Below are 20,977 nucleotides of genomic sequence, written 5' to 3' on the forward strand. Positions count from 1 at the left end.
CCAAAGGATGTTTCTGGTGTCAGAGAAATCATGAAACATCTAAATCACACCCACTTCAGTTTTAAAAAAAAACTCTCAGTCGTGTTTTTGGAAAACACACCAGCTTTTTATTCCCTGCGTCTATTTGCAATCAATAAGGAAAATAGGCGATCCTGTGCAGCACGTAGTTTCAGCCTAGGAGCGCTTGACAGTTCACATTTCCATTTATAACAGAGGTTCTCACTCATCAGCAATGTGTGACTTAGAGCTGCCCTGACCAGCTCAGCACGCAAGCCAGCCTCCCTCCTGATAGTGTAACTAAAATTAAAGGAATACTCCAAACATCACACCAGGACATTTCATTCCAGTTCTTCACCAACTGACACATGTTCCATTACACGTTACCTGATCTCATGGCTTCAGCCACTACCCCTTCACCAATGATCTGGTTCTCCCTCTCTCTCTCTCTCTCCATCCCATATTTCTACCCTATGCCTGGGATACAGGTAGTAGCTACCTCTAAGACGTTCCTTCTTTGATGTCACGCAGCATCTTTACAGTCAAGGGAACCAAAGGCTCTGGTTCCCAAAGCAATTTGTCCTCCTGTATCAGCTGTGATTGGCACTACTTTCCACCCTAACAAGAAACCTACAGAGCAGAGATCCCTGGGCTGAACAAAAGCCGGGGTGCAACCATACCCCAGCTTATCTGAGTAGTGCATCCCAGCATATCTGGAGAATCAGTGGTGCATCAAGAGGATTTACCTGGAGAATAAAAGATCAGAATGGAAAGAACAGGCCAGAGGCGGCAGCGCAGGATCTGCTTCAGATATTGGTCCCTTGACTTGGCCCCGTGGATTCACATTTGAATTTATGTGTTGAGGCTGAACGACTTTCTATGTGACCCAAAGCTTTGTTGCCCAGAGTGTGACCCAGAATAGATGTGGGAAACTTGAGAACATAGCGCAGCTTTGGCTCAGCTGGGGGATCCAGCACTACTTGGACGTCCCAGGTGTTTGCAATTGTGCAGACATGGCACAAAACTTCAGTGTTTTTCACATCCACGGGGCCTGCTACAGTAATAAAAAAAAATGGAGAATAACAAGTGTTGGCAAGGACGTGGAGAAATTGGAGCCCTCGTACATTGCTATGGACTGTCAAATGGTTCCACATCTGTGGAAAATAGTTTGGCAGTTCCTCAAAATTTTAAACATAGAATTATCACATAACCCAGCAACTCCACTCCTAGGTCTATACCCAAGAGAATTCAAAACAGGTACTCAAATAATTACATGTACACACATATTCAGAGTAGCACTATTCACAAGAGCCAAGAGGTGGAAACAACTCAAGTGTCCATCAGCTGATGAATGGATGAACAAATTATGGTACATACATTCCATGGAATATCATTCAGCCATTAAAATAAATGAAATACTGTACATGCTCCAACATGGATGAACCTTGAAAGTATTATGCTCAGTGAAAGGGGTCAGACACAGAAGGTCACATGTGGTAGGACCCCCATTTATGTGAAATATTCAGAATTGGTAATTCCATAGAAACAGAAAACAGGCTGGCAATGGCCAGGAGATGGGGGCAGGGAGGATAGGAAGTAACTGCTTAATGGGTCCAGAGTTCTCTTTTGGAGCAGTGGAATGTTCCAGAACTGGATACAAGGGATGTTGCACAGTAATGTGAATGTACTAAATGCCACTGAAATGTTCACTTTAAAAAGGTTAATTTTGGAGCTTCCAGGTTGGTGAACACGTTGAGGTGCTGGGAGCGTAGCGTGTGGAAAGGGGTAGGGGAGCTCTGAGCCCCTTCCCACATCCCTTGCCTGAAGCATCTCTTCCATCTGCCTGTTCCTGAGTTACATCCTTTTCTAATAAATGGGTTATCTAGCTCTTATGGCCCACTATATCTCTGATTAGATTGAAGTAATATGATGACATAATTGAGAAGAAACAGTGAACACCTTCATTTTTTAGACAGGACAACATGGATCAGAAATTTTCTGTGAATTCTGGGGAAGAAGTAGCTGCTATCTATGCCTCACAATAAGATGTTTCCCTCAGCCCAGAAGAGTGAGTCCATGTTCTGAGCAACCTTGGTTGTAATGTTACCATCAAAGAAAATATCACTCCAGGCCACTACTTTTTTTTGGTAATTATTTTTTTTTATTGGAGTATAGTTGATTTACAATATTGTATTAGTTTCAGGTGTACAGCAAAGTGATTCAGTAATACATACATACATATATATATCTATCCTGTTTCAGATTCTTTTCCATTATAGGTTATTACAAAATGTTGAGTATAGTTCCCTGTGCTCCACAGTAGGTCCTTATTAGTTACCTGTTTTATATATAGTAGTGTGTACACGTCAATCCCAATCTCCTAATTCATCCCCTCCCTTCCTTCCCCTTTGGTAACGTTAAGTTTGTTTTCCACGTCTGTTGGGAGGGGGCACTACTTGATATCTGGAATAGAGATGGAGAGGATGGCATTTGTGTATTTGAAGGAAGGAAACTTGGCAAATGCCTTTGTTCTTTATAATCAATTTATTATCTTGTTTGTAGGAAGGCTTCCCAGGTATTAAGATTACCAGCAACTGTGGAGTACCTGAGAAGCAGGATATTATGAAGAAACTGAAGGAGATTGCATTCCCAAGGACAGATGAATTGAAAAGGGACCTTTTAAAGAAATATAACATGGAACATCAAGAATATTTGCAAAGCAAAACAAATAGAAAGAGCTGAAATTTTCCAAAACACTGACACCTCTGAGATTGACGGAGACAGAGAGGAAGCAAACTGCTCAGATGCGCCCGCAGAAGCTCGAATGGGAGCAGTTTGTGGTTTCTGAAGATCAACTCAAGAAGCAAGAAGTAGCCCGAGGTTACAAGGGGAGCCAGGAACCGCACCCCCCAGCCCCCCACTCCCCCGACCCCGCTCTCTGAGAGCAGATTCATGGGACTGCTTTGTCCTGCTTTCGCCCACACCAGAACCACCCCTTGCTGAATGTATCTGCAGATCAGCCCAACAGAAGTGATGCGATCAATTACACTACTCAGTCTCCTCCCCCAAACAGGGCCTTAGAGCAGCTGCTTAACTGAGTGCTGCACACTCAGGGCTGTGATGTGCAGTTTTATCACGAGATCTTGGCCACACACGCTGCAGCTGGCAGATCTAATGCAGCAAGAGGAATGGAAACCTGTGGAAACGGACACAAGATGAATTTACTGCTATCCATGTGGTCATGCCGGAGCAGTCTGCGGGACCAGAGGATTGCGACATGGAGAAAACGGAAGAATTATTCCACGTTTAGGGTCAACAGGATGGATCCAGACACATTCGACCCAAACTGCAGTCTTGTCCCGCCCTGGTGGCCAGAGGCTGTTGACATTTGATTGTCACCAAAGCATAGACAGTGACGACTTCAGGCTCACCAGAGCAGCCAGCGGCTTGGGGTTCCTGCTTGTAAAACGAAGGGCTTTCACCCCCCGGGGACCCCAGGCTGTCCCGTCCCTGCAAACATGTTTGGTAAATGACATAAAAATAATTGGGGCCAACGCATGTGACATGTTCCAACAATCAGCACTGCCAACCCCAGACACCTAGCCGTGAACATGTGGTCGCTGGATGATTCCAGAAATGGCTGGCATTTTACATGTACACATTTGTAGATCAGAAAGTTTGGTATTTATCGCTCTTGCACATTTTGAACTTTTCTTTTGGGGTTGTTCTGTCTCAAGAGAAGTCACAACGGTGTTAAATCTATGTCTAGTAATATACCCAAATACTATGACCAGATAATAAATTGTGCTGCAAACAAACAAAAGGGTTAACCGAATGTGACTTTCACCTCAATTAAAAAAAATTAATCAATGTAGTTCACCCCATTAACCTAAGATCAGAGAAAACATAAATGACCATTTTACTAAAAGCAGAAAAAGTATGGGAAAAGAACAACGAAACTTTGGTGCTGTCACAATGGACACCAGCATCTGGTCTAACAGGCCACTGAGTCCTGAAACTTCTACCCCCCCGCCCACCCCGAGCTGTCACCTGAGTTCAGGTCTCATCACCTCAAGCTGGGATTGATGGACCAGCCTCCAGCCTGATCTCTGCCTCTGCTCCATCCTCGACTTCTGCAATGAGCTTTCCAAGGTGCAAGCCCGATTTTGCGAATCACCTTTGCGTACACTCTCCCTGTGACTCAGGTGTGGACGTGGACGTGTTTGCCTAGAACCACTCTGCTCTTTCTCTGGACATCCGAGTGTTGTCTGAAAAAAGCCCCGGGTAGGAGGGGTGGGTATGAAGCCCCCAGTCAAGCCAAGAGGCTCTGTAGCACAAATATTCAGCCAAAAATGTCAGCAGCAGGAGGGACCGGACAGACAAGAGACAACTAATGAAAAGAATACCCACTCACTATTTCTGAAGTATTTGACAAAATTTTAAACTAGTTGACAGTCCTCAACCCTTTCATTGACCGCGCACTGTTTTCCAACGAGTCCACAGGACATTTCAGGTGGGATGCGATGCTTCAGCTTCAGATTCGAGGAACTTCACTGTAGGAAGTCATCGTTTTGTCCAGCTTTTCTCCAACTTTACTCTACAAAACACTGGGGTCTGCTAACCGTTCGAGGTAAAGACCTCCAGGTTCGCCCAGGCAGTGTTGGTTTTATTCACTTACTGCAGCAAGGGCAGGTGTACACCAGATGGGGTGTCTCAGTAAGAGGCTGTGTGGGAAGGGGCTTCTGTAGGACCTGGGTTTGCGCTGAGTGATTCTAAGGTGGGAAGCGCAGGGGAAACAGGAGTCAGGTCAGGGCTGGAGGTGGTCCTGAAGCGGCGTGCTCTAACCATTGGGTATCTCCAAAATCTCTGTCCCGGGGGTGAGAAGAACAAAGCACCTCTGGGGAAGGCAGTGATAAGAACACAGGAGCCACTCACAGGCACTTTGCAGCTGCCTGTGGCCTCGCACTGGACGTGTTTATGACTACCGGGAACATCTGGGCCGGCTTGTTGGGGCTGATTTTACTTTCTCAAGCCCCACAAGTTAGTGAGTGTTCCTGGAAAACGAGAGATCTAAATAAGCCTGTGAAACAATGGTAAATAAACACAATACTGGCCTTTCGGGAGCTTTGAACACACTAAGGTGACTTGCAAGTCTCCCAAGATACCGGCCATTTGTTTCAACACAGCTGCGTGATTCTGTTCAAATGTACGTCTGAACGTCCAGTGGTTTTTCCGCACTTCTCCCACACCCCGAGCACTTCCACTCTGACCTCTTTGCCTACGGATTCTGCCCCCTCCTCTCTCTGTTCCAACCACCCTGGCCTCCACCGTGTTTTGTGAGCACTTCCCTTCCCTCTGCCCAGAATGCTTTTCCCCACGGGCCTGCGGAAACTGTTCCCACCTCTCCTTCAGGCCTTTGTTCAAAGGGAATCTTCCAGGGAGGCCTTCCCTGCTTTCTCTCCGTGAAATCAACCCCCTCCTCAACTCTTCCAGACGCCCTTTCACTGCTTTATTTTTCTTCTCAGCACTCATGCCATCTCAGGTATTCTCCACTTTATTTTTTTCTTTGTGGTCTTTCTGCCTATGTGGGCTGAACTTTTTTAATTTTTAAAAAAAATCTTTAAAATTTTATTATTTTTTTAAATTTAATTTTTATTTTATATTGGAGTAGAGTTGATTTACAATGTTGTGTTAGTTTCAGGTGTGCAGCAAAGTGATTCAGTTACACATATACATATATCCATTCTTTTTCAGATTCTCTTCCCATATAACTTATCACAGAATATTGAGTAGAGTTCCCTGTGCTGTACAGTAGGTCCTTGTTGTCTATTTTATATCTAGTAGTGTGTATGTATGTTAATCCCAAACTCCTGATTTATTCCTCCCGCCCACCTTTCCCCTTTGGTGACCATAAGTTTGTTATCAAAGTCTGTGAGTCTGTTTCTGGTTTGTAAATAAGTTCATTTGTATCATTTTTTTTAGATTCCACATATAAGTGATGTCATATGATATTTGTCTTTCTCTGTCTGGCTTACTTCATTTAGTGTGATCATCTCTAGGTCCATCCATGTTGCTGCAAATGGCATTATTTCATCCTTTTTTAATGGCTGAGTAATATTCCATTGTATCAATACATATGTACCACACCTTTATCCATTCCTCTGTTGATGGACATTTAGGTTGCTTCCATGTCTTGGCTATTGTAAATAGTGTTGCAATGAACATTGGGGTGCATGTAACCTTTCAAATTATAGTTTTTCAGGATATATGCCCACGAGTGGGATTGCTGGATCATATGGTAGTTCTATTTTTAGTTTCTTAAGGACCCTCCATACTGTTCTCCTTAGCGTCTCTACCACTTTACAGTCCCACCAGCAGTGTGGGAGGGTTCCCTTTTCTCCACACCCGCTCCAGCATTTATTATTTGTAGATGGCCATTCTGACTGGTGTGAGGTGATACCTCATTGTAGTTTTGATTTGCATTTCTCTGATAATTAGTGATGTGGAGCACATTTGCATGTGCTTGTTGGCCATCTGTATGTCTTCTTTGGAGAGATGTCTATTTAGATCTTTGGGCAGGATTTTTTTTTTTTTTTTTTTTTTTGCGGTACGTGGGCCTCTCACTGTTGTGGCCTCTCCCGTTGCGGAGCACAGGCTCCGGACCCGCAGGCTCAGTGGCTCACGGGCCCAGCCGCTCTGCGGCATGTGGGATCTTCCCAGACAGGGGCACGAACCCGCGTCCCCTGCATCGGCGGGCGGACTGTCAACCACTGCACCACCAGGGAAGCCCTGGGCGGGATTTTTAAGGATTTTGTCCCGTGGTGCATCCCCAGGGCCTGGAACCGTGGCAAGCACATAATAGGCACCTGATAAACATTTTTCAAATGAGTGAATATGCAAACGCCTTCCAAACGTCTCCTCCAGCACAGGAAGTGGGGAGTGAGGCCTCTGTGTTTTCGGTGTACAGACAGTAAAGAGGCTTTGGAAGAACACATGGGGAGCCTCGGGGACTCTTCTTCCAAAGCTTTAGAATCAAATCCCCAGATCTTTCCCCTGAAGTCAGTCTTTCCTTCAAAATCCACCCACCAGCCTGGAACCGAATACTGTGGACCGCTAGATGGCGCTGTTCACCACGCATCGTTGGATTCTAGCCGTCGCCCTGCCGTCCTAAGACCTCGCAAATCACCTTTTTCCTAGAGACAAGTATTCCAGGGAATGGTTACCACTCCCTAGGCCGTCTCTCTAGACCAGGAAGAAACCCAGAGTCCTACAGCATCATTTATCAACTAGCCACTCCCACCCACAGGTTAACATTTTGCTTGAGAGCAAAAGATGTTTTTAGTGCAGTCGACCCTGGGTACCCACAGGGATTGGTTCCAGGACCCCTGCCCCATATCAAAATCAAATCCCTTACGTAAAACGGCATAGTATTTGCACATAACCTAGGCACACGCTCCTAAATACTTCAAATCATCTCTACCTTGCTTACAATACCTAATACAATGTAAGTGCTGTGTAAATAGTTACTGACGTGGCAAATTCTAATTTTGCCTTTTGGAACCGGAATTTATTTCCTTATTTATTTAAATTTGGGGGGATATTTTCGATCAAAGTTTGGTTGAATTCATGCGTGCGGAATCCACTGATACAGAGGGCCAACTCTACTTGGAGTACCCTGGCAAACGTTAAGCAAAGCTTTGGACCTTTTTGAAAAGTTGCAGGACTCCATGCCTCCCCTTTGAGCTTGACCAATGGCCTTCTTGGCACAATCCTTTTCCTCTCTGCCCTGCCTCTCTAGCCAATGAGGTAGAGCTTCAGATTCCAGCTCTGTTTCCAACCTTGAGCTACAGAAATGCAAGAGGCAGCATGAAATGGTGACCCGAGAATCTAGTGGAGGGAACTGAGTGAAGACAGCATCTCCTGGGACCCTGAGAAACTTATCCAACGTCTCTCAAGATGGGTTTACGCGGCTGCATGATGGGGATAAAATGTCCTGGACAGAACAGAGGTAGTGAGCATTAAATGAAGCTGTATGAGGCTTCAAGCCAAGTTTTCCATAAAGCTTTGTTTTCCATTTCCAGATACTCTAACACTTAAGCCAGGGGATTGGCTGATCTGATGAACCCATGTCTGTAATCTCAGCTGGTCTTCAGACGTCCCAGGGAACAGAAACTCAATGGTTGAACCTCCCCACATTGTGTTGAATAATAGACCATTTGCTCAAGGTATGTCTGCAAATGCAGGCATAGAAAACTACTGTCTTTGTAAATGTCAGTTGACCAGCAACTATCTATGGAGAACTTATGATTTGCTTTGGTGTTTTAGGAAGATTATTCTGGAAGCCAAAATATGACAGATCGGGGAGGGGGTGAAGACAAAGACACCAGTTCTTCAGTGAAATATCATTGTTTCTTACCCTTGAGAGGAAATACGTAAGTCAAGGAATATTAGAAAGGTTGTTAGTTTTTGCTCCCTGCCCTCCCTTTTTTCAAGCAAAAAACCCAGAAATAACGGTTCCATTTGGGGAACAAAGGCACATCCCAGGGGCTGTTCACTCACTGCAGCCGTGCTCTCCCACACAGACGGTGCCCACGGTGAGTAACAAGAAAGCCCAGTTGTGCCTTTGCTCAGCCAGGCCCTTGGCTGGGGACTTCCTGATTGCCAATCCCATGGGACCATCTCCTTTCCCAGAAATCACCCTACAGCCCGTTCCCTCCTCTCCTACTTAGAACTGTGGGGCTAACTTCTTGAGCTCCCTTCACATCATAACCCGTTGCCGTTCCCTCTCTGCAGCCCCAAAGGCTTACCTATTTTCTATTGCCTCTCCCCCTCCCCTCTGTCCTGCAAGGACCACCATACACCCTCCTCCGTTGTGGTTCTACTCTTCCTCAGCTCACACTCAGAGTGTTGAAACCCATCAACAAGAAGAGAAAGGAGATGATTTCCTGTGACTTGATTTTATAAAAATAGAATGGATTTCATAAAAAGCAGCAGCAGCCAGGAGCAGTATTCACTCACCTAGTAGTTACTCTAATTATAGATGGTTGGGTGTCACAGGCAAGCATATTGAGTGACCGGAAGCTTGCATCAGACAGGATTTCTCATTTCCAACTTCCCCTGTGTATGCCCTGTGTATGCCCTGGTCAGCATCTTTAAATTACAACCTGATTGTTACACAAATAGGAAGTCTTCCCATTAGCTGAATTGTGGCCTGCAATTTTATCTTACAAAGGATGTTTGATTCCTAGACCCTGGCTTGATTCTCCCAAGATTTTGCTGACTTACTGTCTCCCTAGAAAGAACGGACATTTTGCCTGGGAAAAGATGGACACGGAGGAATTCCAATTGGGAAAAAGAGAAAGAGTCAAAATCCTGTTCCCATTTCAGTAAACTGTGTGTTCTCTGCCCCTCCCCCAATATTCCTTTGCTTCTGATATTCAGCCTTGAAATCTCTGTTCCAAAAATGTGGAAGGATTAAGATGCCATAAGCCTGATATTCAAATCAGGAGTTTCCACTCCTATAGAACCTAGACACGAGCTAGGACTTAAAAAAAGAAAAACCAGCCTGGCATTAAATGAATTCAGCACCTCTGAATTTATTTATAACCTTTTCCTTGGCCTTTTATCCAAACAGATTTCTGGGATTTTTTTTTTTTTTGAGGGTGGAACCTCTCAAAGTGGCTCCTTCTGCCTCTAACAGAAGTCATAAACTGGCCCTCCACAAACCACATCCAGCCAGCTGATGTATTTAGTTTGGCTCACATAGTGTTTTTTTAAAAAGAAGAATTAGTTGTCAGCGTTTAACATGTGTACGTAAAAATATAGGCTTCTATGAAATAAATATTTCTATAAATACACATTTACATAAAATACAGATTTCTGTATTGTCTTGGGAAAAATAAAACCAGACGAGGCAGCCCTGGGATGTCATTTCCACATGGGTCCTTGGGGGATGTGAACCATTGACCCAGCAGGAAATATACAAGGGAGATCATTCATAGGAAAAAGTGGGGCTGGGAAGGTGACCGGTTTTCCTCCAGATCTACATCTCTAGGTCTGAACCTTAACTCCAATGAGCATTCAGTTCTATCACCTCAATGTGTCTGAAACTAAATGCAGCTTCCTAAATAGCTGCCAGACATCTGGTTTCTGAAAGCAGCACAATGCACCTTCTGACCACGGAATCGGCTTTAAGTCTTCCGGTCTTCTTCCCTGCCGCCCCTCCTTCCCCATCAGCCGCCGTGCCCTGAGGCTTATGCTCTCAGAAGTCCACTGGGCAATAAGATAGCTACCAACCACGTGAGCACCTAAAATGTGGCTAGCTCGAACTGAGATATACCATAAGTGAAAAAGACACACGGGATTTTAAATATTTATGCTAAAAAATAATGATAATCCAAACTGGCTGATGAATAATTTTACGTGGATTACCGACTAAAAGGATATTTTTGACATACTGGGTTATGTTAAATAGTATTTAAATAGTTAAATATTATTAAAATTAACTTGCCCATTTCTCTTTACCCTTTTTAACATGGGGCCTAGAAAATCTTAAATGACACGTCTTGAAAATTTTTAATCACATTTGTGGCTCACATTATCCTTCTAGTGGACAGCGCCCTTCAAAACATCTCTTCACATGACGTGATGAGGTGCTAATTATCGCTACAATGGCAGTCATGTCACAACACATAAATGTATGAAATCAACACGTTGTACACCTTAAATTGACACCAAGTTATATGTCAAATACATTTCAAGAAAAAAGAATCTCTCTTGGGTTTGTCCTAACCTTTCCGACCTTGCTGCCAACCTATAGCCTAGTTTCTCACATGCTTTTTGCTCCTAAAATTTCACATTAGTCTAGGCTTTTCTCCCTTCTAATCTGCTCTACACACCCTGGCCGAGTTTATCTGCCTAAAACACTACTTTTATCACGAAACTCTCCTGCTCAAAAACTAACACCAGCTCCCATCTCTACCCCATAAAGTCCAAATTCTTGGTAATAACAGCTTCCACTTTAAAAACCTATTGCGCACATTATGTAATTCTCCCAACAACCTAACACCTAGAATGTCAGACTTTTTGCTTTCTAAATAGAACAAAAAGGACTGCAGCATTTGCCTGAGCTGGGAGGGGAGAGGGAAAGCACCTCTGAGCTGAGACGTTACAAGGATAACACAGTTAAAGCATCCAGGCGGCGGCTCCTTCCCTTACGATGATTTTTACAACACCTCACAATCAACTAAAGAGCAATCAACATCTGTAGATGTGTTAGCTGAACTATTTTTACATCAGTTGAGAGGAAGAATAATAGCACTGAAAAAAGAAACTGTTATATTTGCATTTCAGAAAACCCAAACCAGAAGTCAACCAGAAAAGCTTAAGAGAAACAGTTCTCTTCACTCACCCACTGTAGGTCCAAGTTTCCTATATACATATATACAGTTTTGTCACAAAATAGAAAATTTGAATTATACCAGTCTGAAATGCAGTGGTACAACAACAATAAAATATCATTTCGTCTCAAAATTTGAAAAGCAGGAATTAAAAATTTGTCAGTAATTATATACATCCAAAACTAGCAGAGCTACTGATTCATTAGTTGTGTTGATAATTCTACATGGCAACATGTATTCATCTTGGGAAGAGAGACCGTTTGGATTCACCTCGAATTACATGAGGTTTTTACTGTGCTGTCTTCAAGACTTCATCCTTTTCATAAAATACAACATCCTATACCCATTTTATTTCATTTTTTCAGCTACAGATCAGATAGGTTTTGCCAAAAACTGTCTAGCCGAGTCGTTGGTGCACGGGTTTTGAAATCAGACAAAACCACATTTTACCATTTATTGTGTTACTTCAGGCAGAATTGTCTAGCAGTTCTGTGCTTCAGTTACAGCTTCTTTAAATTGGGCATAATTACGCTTTCCTCCCAAAGTTTTGTAAGAATTCAACGAGATAATACACATTGTTAACACGGTGCTTGACCTGTGGTAAGAGTTCTCAACGGACAATAGATAAGACGACGTCCTACCTATCTGGCCTCAGCATCCTCCTGTTAGAAACAGTCTTCTAAGCAGCTTGAAGACTCTACGAGAGGGTGGGGCTTTGGCGTCCAACGCTCTCTACTAAACTGTAAGTTTAGTAGACGGAGTGTTACCCAGGACACGGGGCTGGGTGGGGTCGGAACGAGCGCGCCCGCCGGTCTGCTTTGCCGCGGCCGCGACGCAGACGCCGGACCGGAGCCCGCAGGCCGGGCCCAGCTGCCTGGCCCCTCCCTCCTCCCGCTCTGCCCGGCCGCCCTGGCAGTGAAAACACCGCCACGTGGCCTGCAGCCTTCCCGTCACGCGCCTTCTCCCAATGGCAAGCCGTGTCTCGGAGTTGGGGGCGGGTCGCCAGCGGGGCGGTACCGCCCACAGCCGTCGCCAATTGGCCAAGGGTGAGCCGGGGCGTGGGCTCACGACCAATGGAGGCCGGCAGTGGGGACCCCACCCTGTCGACGGCTGGGTCCGCGGGACCCGCAGGAGGGGGCGGGGCGGGGCGACGCGGGGCCCGGGCGGGGCCCGGGCGGGGCCGGGGGCGGGGCCGGGGGCTGAGGGGGCGGGCAACCCGGCCCGCAGGGTCGGCGCCAGCGGGCTGCTGAGGTGGCTGTCGCTCGCTCGGAGCTGCGGGTCGAGCCCCCGATGGAGGCCGGGGCCGCGGATGGCCCCTCGGGCGGGGTCGAGGAGGCGCTCAGCTGCTTCTCTTTCAACCAGGACTGCACGTAAGCCGAGGCGCCTGCCCTGCCGGGAGGTGGGGGTGAAAAGTCGCGATCGGGGGTGTCGTCCAGTTGGCAACTTGTGCAGGAGGCGCGGGCCTACGTCCCCAGAGGCCTCGGCGGACGGCCGGTGCTGCCCGGACCGGTGAGGGTCTCCGGGCCGCCCCGTCGGCCTCCCCGGCCTCCAGGAGGGGGCTGAGCACCCCCGTCGCCCGCTGCCGGCCGAGAGCCAGGAGGGCCCGGCCGGGGGGAGAAGGAGGGAGTTAGCCGGGGGATTGGGGCTGAAGGAGGCCAAGGAACGTGGGGGGACGGGGGGGCGGGGTAGTGACCAAAGTGGGGGTCTGGGGAAGGAGGGGCAGAGGCCAAAGCAAAGGAGATGGGAGAGGACGGGGAAGTTGCAAGCGGACCCGAGGCGAGGTAGTTGAGGCCCAGGAAGATGGGAGTACAGGAAAAACTTTCCCATTTGTCCTTGAGCATCTCAACGTGGCATCTGGGCAGGGCCAATGACTCAGAGGCAGCCTATCCCTGCGGCCAGGCCAGCCCCGGTCCCAGCCCCGGCGCAGGGCACCTCGCCCGCCGGATCTGGGCGTCAGGAGCCTCTCCATTGCTCTCACTGTGTCTTCCCGTAGCCCACTGGAGAGGCCGAGCCTCCTCCTGGGAGTCCAGGAGCCCTTTCCCCGCCCAGGCTGCCTTCCGGGAGAAGCGTGAACTCCACTCTGTTGCCTTTTGACTGGATTTTTAACGTTTCACCTTGATGTTCCCATTGGGACTTTGGCCAGAGAGCCGGGAGCTGCTGAACTGCGTTTCAGACAGCTGGAGGGTGTCCCTTAGAAGCAAACTGCTGCTCCCTTACCTCTTCTCATGGGATTGTTAGACACCAGCTCTGGGCACCATATGGAATAATCTCTTTGGAATGTGCACCCAGAGCATTAGGCAGTGATGACCTCTTCCCAGTTCCCCATTTCCTGCTGTACCAGTCTCTGTCGTGCTCCTTGTTTGGAGTCGGCTTCAGGTGTGTGTTGGCCGTCTGTGCCTGGGCTATGCTAATATTGAACATTCAGTGGTGTAATTAAGGCCATCGTGTACCATAAGCAACCCTGGCTTCCATTCCCTTTGTGTTTCTGTTTAAAAACACCCTCTGCCAAACGATATACCTTTGTTCGAAAAAGCTGTATGTGTAATCGTGTAATCCAGTAGCTGGACAACTGGGTTAGAAGCGGGACTTTCAAGCTTCCCTTGACCACAGCCCACAATAAGAAATACATGTTACAACATTACCCAATATCCAGATATAGATGTGTGTGTATACACACACACACACACACACACACGTATCATATCACTGAAAAGCAATTCACAACATGCTCTTAATGTGTGCAATACCCTCTGGTATTTTGTGTTTCTTTTTTTTTTAAAGCCATTCGTGACTTACTAAATTATTTTCTCATGGGTTGACAGCCAGAGTTTACAAAAATGATGGTCTAGATTCGCTTCTGATGTTTTGTAAGAAACATTTTGCAAGAGAGGATGGCTTTTGAAATGCCTGGGTGTTTGCCTTCCCAGTTGAGAGCAGGTTAACGAGGGGAACTAGGGCTAGTTTGCTTCTTAGTAGGAAATGTTCTCAATTCTGCTTTGTAGCATTGTTATTACATTTTTTTAAAGGGATGTTAATTTTTACTCTAGGTAAGTCCCAGCTTTCTATAGCGGTTGGATAAGAATGTTATTTTCAAAACCGTAGGGTGCTTGGGAAGATAATGTCCTTAGTCCCTACTGTCAGTTCTGTCTTCCTGGCTCTGCTGGGCAGCTCTGTCGCACCTATAAATAAAAGTTTTTTGTCACAGGCAGTTGCTTTGAGCCTTAGAGGGTATGGCATTGGATTTTAAAATAAGTCAAGCCCCTTGCCGAATACATTTTGGAGTGTCAGCGTGTCTTTTTCTATAAGTATAGGCCAAATTTAGGGTCCAGGCTTCCCTGGTGGCGCAGTGGTTGAGAGTCCGCCTGCCGATACAGGGGACGCGGGTTCACGCCCCGGTCCGGGAAGATCCCACGTGCCGCGGAGCGGCTGGGCCCGTGAGCCATGGCCGCTGAGCCTGCTCGTCCGGAGCCTGTGCTCCGCAACGGGAGAGGCCACAACAGTGAGAAGCCCGCGTACCGGTAAAAAAAAAAAAAAAAATTAGGGTCCAGTTTTTCTGGAGAAGGTTAGTTAGAAGACAACTAACCTTTAGCAGTCTTCACTCATCCTTCATGCTTGGCCCTGTGCCAGACAGTTTGGGTGTGTTTTTTTCACTTGGTTCGTGGTATGTATTTGTCCCAAATCCCATTTTCATGAGAGGTGATGAGAATTTTTTTTCTTCCTACAGAAAGGCCTTATGAATGAAATAAGGTTTTAGTCTGAATTCCTTGATTCAGAGTGTTTTGTGGTCATTGATCCACCATTTAAAACACAACAGTGATCACACTGCCATTTCCCATATTTAAAATTCTTGTGGAGAAGGGCATATGTTTGAAAGTTATTTCAAGTTGCCAGATCTTTTGGTTAATATTATAAGACTCTAATTACAACATTTTTTCCCTTACTTGCAAGCTTTAGAAACCTTGGTTTGCAACTAACTGCACACATATTTATGTGAAAAAAGTTTACGGGAAGAAGGTTTAGAAACAGTGATCACTATGGAGTATGTATATCTTGAAGTTTTAAGATGCGGCTGGCTGGCCTTTCGAGTTTGTTGTCATTAGAAGCCAAGCCCCAGTTCTGAGCGCACTGTTGCCTGATGCAAACGTCTAATCCCCCAGGTTAGCTGCTCAGCAGGTCGGTTGGGGGCGGGGGCGGGGGGGGGGGAGTAAAGAAGCAGAGGCGGCCACCTTGCTGATTAAAAGTCAACCGCCATTCCAGGGAAGAACAAATGTTAGGGTAGAAAAAAAACAAAATTCCAGGGAGAATCATATGACCTTCTCTCTTTTAGGCTAGTGAAACAAGAGCCTTGGCCATCCAGGCTTGTAGCAGTAAACTGCTTATTTTAGTCATGTCTCCCTGTGAAGAGCCGAAGCTCACCTTTTCATATGTTTATTTTGAATGAGGGAGTTGGACTAATTGTTAGGTCTACTAGGACCATTTTAAGGTCCATTTCGGCCCTGACATCCCATTTCCCAGGGGTCAGGGTCTGATGGCTTATTCTGAGGGTGCTCTGGGTAAGATTTTGGTCATCACTGAGGTGTTGAGGGCAAAGCAGGAGAGAGCTGGATAGGAATTCTCAGCTGCCGCACAAAACTGACTCGTTTGCTTTCATCCTGGGGCCAAGGAAACACGGGTGCACACTCTGTATCTATCGGTTGAAGAGTGAAAAATTAAGAAGACAAGATTCTGGACTTCCCTGGCGGTCCAGTGGTTAAAGCTCTGCACTTCCGATGCAGAGGACGTGGGTTTGATCCCTGATCAGGAAACTAAGATCCCACAGGCTGCACTGCGCGGCCAAAAAATTAAAAAAAAAAAAAAGAAGAAGAAGACAAAATTCTTTCAGCCCCCGTTGTCCCAGATAAGGTTTCGATTTTGCTCTGTTGGTAGGGTGCAGTGCTGGCTTTGTGAAGCAGAGTTCTCAACCATGGCTGCCCATGAATGGCTGCCCATGAAAGTACTTGAACTGAAAAAAACAAAAAAAGAAAGAAATCCAATTAAATAAAAAGCACAGGGCTGGGGGAGCAGGGTAGACAGTCATCAGTATTTTTCTTAAAGCTTCCCAGGTGAGTTTAATGTGCAGCAGGGATGAGAACAACTGGTATAAAGTATCTGAGATGCTTTCATGGAAAGTGATGGAAGGAAGCATCTATTAAATTTTGCCTGCTAATGACCCACTGTGTCTTCTAAGATCACGTATGTCTTTTTTAAGCAAGAAAGAAAGAAAGAAAGGAGGAAGGAAGGAGTGAGGGAGGGAAGGAAGAAAGTGAAGGAAGGAGAGAAGGAAGGAAGGAAGGGAGAGAGGGAGGGAGGGAGGAAGGAAGGAAAGAAAAAAAATAAGTTACCTCTTGGTAGCACTGTGATGAATATTGTCAAACATGCCATTTTTCCCATTTCTGCCCAGCTGGGAAAGCATGGTCTCTGGTGGGTCTGACACTTCATTTGACGATAGAGCCCATTCAGTTTCAGGTCTCTTCGCCATTTCACATGTTTGTATGTAGCTGTCTTTGACTTCCTTTCGACTGGACCTGCCCACCTGACAAGGCATGCTTGCTTCTCCGTCTAGAAAGTGATCAAATGTCTTGGCTCCTGAGGCTGTATGTTTATCTGAGGCTAGAGGGACGGAGGGTGTCTCTCTTCAGACACACCTGTGGTTGGACCCAGTACCTGTTGTCATTCCCAGGCCGTCCTTGCCTTCACAGATCCCTCGCGATTGGAACCAAATCTGGTTATAAGCTGTTTTCTTTGAGCTCCGTGGAGCAGCTGGACCCCGTCCACGGAAGCAGTAAGTGTGTGCGTGTGAGAACCTCAGGGCAGCAAATCCTCCCTCTAGACTCGAAGCTGGGGCGCTGCTCAACTCTCTGCATTTCCCTCCATTAACCCACAAACTTACAGAGTCAGTGTTTTTTCAGATTTAAATATAAATCATTGTTTCCACTTGCTTTAAAAAAAAAACCCCACCATGAAACACTAGTAAGATTTGGCAATAGCTGAAGTAACATTCTCTTTTTACATTAAGAAATCCTTTGAAACTGTATTGTTGACACTTTTTCGTATACTCATATGCACGGTCATCAGTTTTGATAATTGTCAAACTGAAAGTTCACTTACGATTTTTTTTTCCCTTTTATTGGCACTGTAGAATATTGGTAACATTCATTCAGTCATAGAAGTATTTTCCTTGTTTTAATAAAGCAGTAGTCTCCCATTCACAGAATCCATATCAAAGACATTGAAGTACTTCTAGTGAATGTTAAAAACAAGTCCAGCTTAGAAATGTGCCTCTCTCATTGTCTCAGGGAAGGTTGTTGTTTATGCCACCATCATATTGACGAAAACACACTCTTCGGGTTTCCTGGGAAGAAAGTGGCTTGGCAAATAATATCTTAGGCTCCCAGTTCACTTGTAAGATGTTATTTTTATTATAACATTTTTGTGAAGATTCTGCTCTGTATCTGTCCCGCGTTGTTCCCTATGGGACTTGCTGGAGCCCAAGAAAGGCAGGCGTGTGAAAAGAATGTTCCCAGAAAGACACGGAGGCCTCCTGTCTACAGGCGCTCAAGAGGCCTCCTGATCTACCTTCTTCCTGGGTACAGAAGGACTCCCCTGGTCATAACACAGATGTCCGGGGTATTATCAACAGGAAAGGGATTCCGGAGAGAGTCAGGGAGCACAGCGAGACGGGCAGGGGGCACAGAATTCACTGTTCCTGCCCCCTCCCCTCCCCCATCATGGTGGCACCTGTACCTTTTAGCAACAGGGACCAGAAGAATTCCGAAAGCAGAGCCTCCCGACAGAGTAGTTACCCCTTTGCAACCTCCCGTGGAGGAAGAGTGGATTGATCCAAACCTCCCAGATATGTTCTGCAGAGAAGACGGCGGCCCCGGGGGCGGGGCTGTGATTCCAGCCGCAGAGGGCATCAGGGGATGCTCTGGAAAGCCCGGCTTGATCGCCGGGGTCTGCCTGACTGTCCATCGTGGAAAGGGCTTGGGAACTTGGGAAACGGGTAAAAGTTCACTGTCGAGGGAGGGGGCGGGGAATCTCTGCAAGCGGGCGGCAAGGGAGGGAGGACCCCGAGGAGGCCGGCGGGCTGACGTCTGCGTGCCCTCGGCCGCCTCCCCACCCCCTGCCCGCAGATGACATCCCCGACGTCTGCATCGTGGAGCGCCTCTTCTCCAGCAGCCTGGTGGTGGTGGTGAGCCACGCGAAGCCTCGTCAGATGAACGTCTACCACTTCAAGAAGGGCACGGAGATCTGCAGCTACAGCTACTCCAGCAACGTCTTGTCCATCAGGCTGAACCGGCAGGTAAGGGGCTGGCGCGTCCCTCCGGGTCACGAGGCTCCCGCCGCTGGGGACCAAGGAAAAGAGGAGCATCCCTCAGGATGGTCATCTCTCGCCAGCATCCAGCTCTGTCGGGGGTTTTAAAACTCAGGCCGAGGATTATGGGGACATGGTTTGAGTCTACGCCGCACACTTGTCTCGGTGGTGAGACCGCCCGCACCGCCCCCGGGCCCCGGTCCTTCCGCCTGCCGTGATTTCTCAAACATCCGCCACTGGCTAGGCGAACGCTGTCCCCCTGGAGCCAGGCTGGGTGGAACCCTGGCTCAGAATCTGTCCCATGAGCCACTGCAGGGGCACCTTAAACCAGAGGGACGCCCTTCTGCTTTGGGCCCTAGATGGTGGCATTCCTTGCCGGCTGGTGGTCACGCCTGTCAGAATAAGCTCCTGGAGAGAAAGGGTGGTACTCCTGGGTTAGTGCTGAAGCCAGTCGGTGAAACTGCCCCTCCTCTTGCTGGGACCGAGTCCCAGGCCGCTTCTTTTCTTTCTTCCGGCTAACCCTTGAAGATGTTTCTGGTGGTGTTTTCTTTGTTGGAGGAAGGGTTAGTCTTATCTCAAACGTGCAATATACATTCTTTTGAAAACTGTAAGTTCCTGTTAAATAAGCATTTGGGGGTACTAGCCGAGTTTCCCTTGAATTACTAGATTTTAAATCCTATGAGGGCAGCGACTGTATCCATTTTACTCGCTACCGTAAGGCCTGGTAGAAAAGACAGTGCCCGGTAGAAAAATGCTCAGTGAATATCTCTTTCCCGGCTGCCTATTAAATACAAAAACAAATAAATTGGTTCTTTCTATGACCGAGCAGATCTGTGTATTCAATTAAATATTCCCAGGGTGCTGGAGGTCCTTGCCTTCACCGAGGACATCGTTTTCTCCTTTGTACCTAAACTATTAAGTGCTTACTTTTTTTTTAAACAAATGAGACAAAGTGCTGTCTTAAGTTTATGAGAAGGAAGAGATTGTTTCTTTGGGTTGATCCACTATGTTGACTGCCTATCCATTCAAGTCTGTATAAAGCAGGGTGGTAGAAAATGGCCTGAGAAATAGAATACGGCGTATTTTAGAAGCAAGGAGTAGCAGGGGATAAAGAAGATAAGCCCGGTTCTTGGCAAGAGAGGGAAAGGCAGTTTGAGGGTTTTCAACTTGAAGCCTTTTAAGCACAATTCTTGGCTCCGGTGCTGTCTCTGAAATGTCTTGTTTGCACATTAAATTTCTTTGCAGGACGTTTTATCTTTGCATACGTTGATAGCCAGGGTATAAAAATTAAGACTGTTCAGGCAAATGTCCCGTAAAGGTCAGAACCCTCAAATGGTATCCACGGTATTTATTTGTATAATGTCCCTCGCTTGCTCTCTGATATTTTCATCAGCAAATGGGACTGTTAACCTTCAGGTGCCACCCTCTCCTCAATAAAACACCATATTCACTTCAAAGTTCCCCGGCCGCGTTTCCTAAAGAACATCACGGCACCTAGAACTTCTCCGCTGTTCACGGCCAAGCCAGCTGGACCCCAGGCCGACCAGGGCTCTCTTCCTTTAGCATTTCTTCTGCTAAGAAGATGATTTGAAACAGGTCTGGGAAGTCTTCGGGGTTTGCTTCTCTTAAAAACATTCAGATCTGGGACTCTTCACTTTTGGTTTACGGGGCTGCTCGTGTGCCCTCCCTGCCAGGCCAGGGTCCTGCCGCTCCCCCCCCACCCCCCCCCCACGCCCCCCGAGGATGTGAGAATAGAGCCTGCTCTGTCTATTTCATCAGGTCCTCAGGCTGTGCAGTTCCTTTCTGAAAAACAGGAAAAAAGTCCAAGATTTGTGTGGGGTATTAAGAAGAAAGAAAACCCCTAATCCTCTGAATCTGTAGAAAGGAAGAATATTCAGTAATTGGGATCTGTTTCATTTTTAGTTGCTGTTAATCCCCTTCTACTAATAGAGGAAAGGTATTCTGTGGAATAAAGACAGTAAACCAGATGTGTTTGGATTTGTAAATGTCCACAGTTCTTTGACCCTCTGTTCCGAGGGGCCCTCGTTACCCAGATGGAGACTGATTGGATGGAAGCCTCCAAGGGCAGACGCTGTAAAGAATTTTCTAGTTGACAAAGGAGTTTTTACTTCTAGGATCTAGACAAGTAGATGAGAGCCAGGGTGACAGGGAATGAGCTGAGCTGGAGGCCAGCCCAGGGTTCCGCTGAGACCGCAGACTGATTAGT

At 46.8% G+C, this 20,977-nt stretch overlaps 1 protein-coding gene and 1 pseudogene across 4 annotated transcripts in view; both read left to right on the forward strand.

Moving 5' to 3' along the window:
- The first annotated feature begins 2,471 nt into the window (after positions 1-2,471).
- Positions 2,472-3,307, forward strand: LOC132511950 (AMSH-like protease; annotated as a pseudogene).
- Positions 3,308-12,599: 9,292 nt separating this feature from the next.
- The window catches only part of WIPI1 (WD repeat domain, phosphoinositide interacting 1), a 29,837-nt gene continuing 21,459 nt past the window's right edge, over positions 12,600-20,977 (forward strand). For 2 of the 4 annotated variants that reach the window (XM_060133857.1, XM_060133855.1), the window contains exons 1-3: positions 12,600-12,766; positions 17,135-17,217; positions 18,569-18,738. In XM_060133857.1, coding sequence (XP_059989840.1) covers positions 12,687-12,766; positions 17,135-17,217; positions 18,569-18,738 — 333 coding nt within the window. In that variant the 5' untranslated portion in view covers positions 12,600-12,686. The remainder of the gene's footprint in view (positions 12,767-17,134; positions 17,218-18,568; positions 18,739-20,977) is intronic. The other 2 variants (XM_060133856.1, XM_060133858.1) reach the window with 2 other exon arrangements.

The sequence above is a fragment of the Lagenorhynchus albirostris genome, chromosome 20, assembly GCF_949774975.1.
Source record: "Lagenorhynchus albirostris chromosome 20, mLagAlb1.1, whole genome shotgun sequence".
NCBI classification, from domain to species: Eukaryota; Metazoa; Chordata; class Mammalia; order Artiodactyla; family Delphinidae; genus Lagenorhynchus; species Lagenorhynchus albirostris.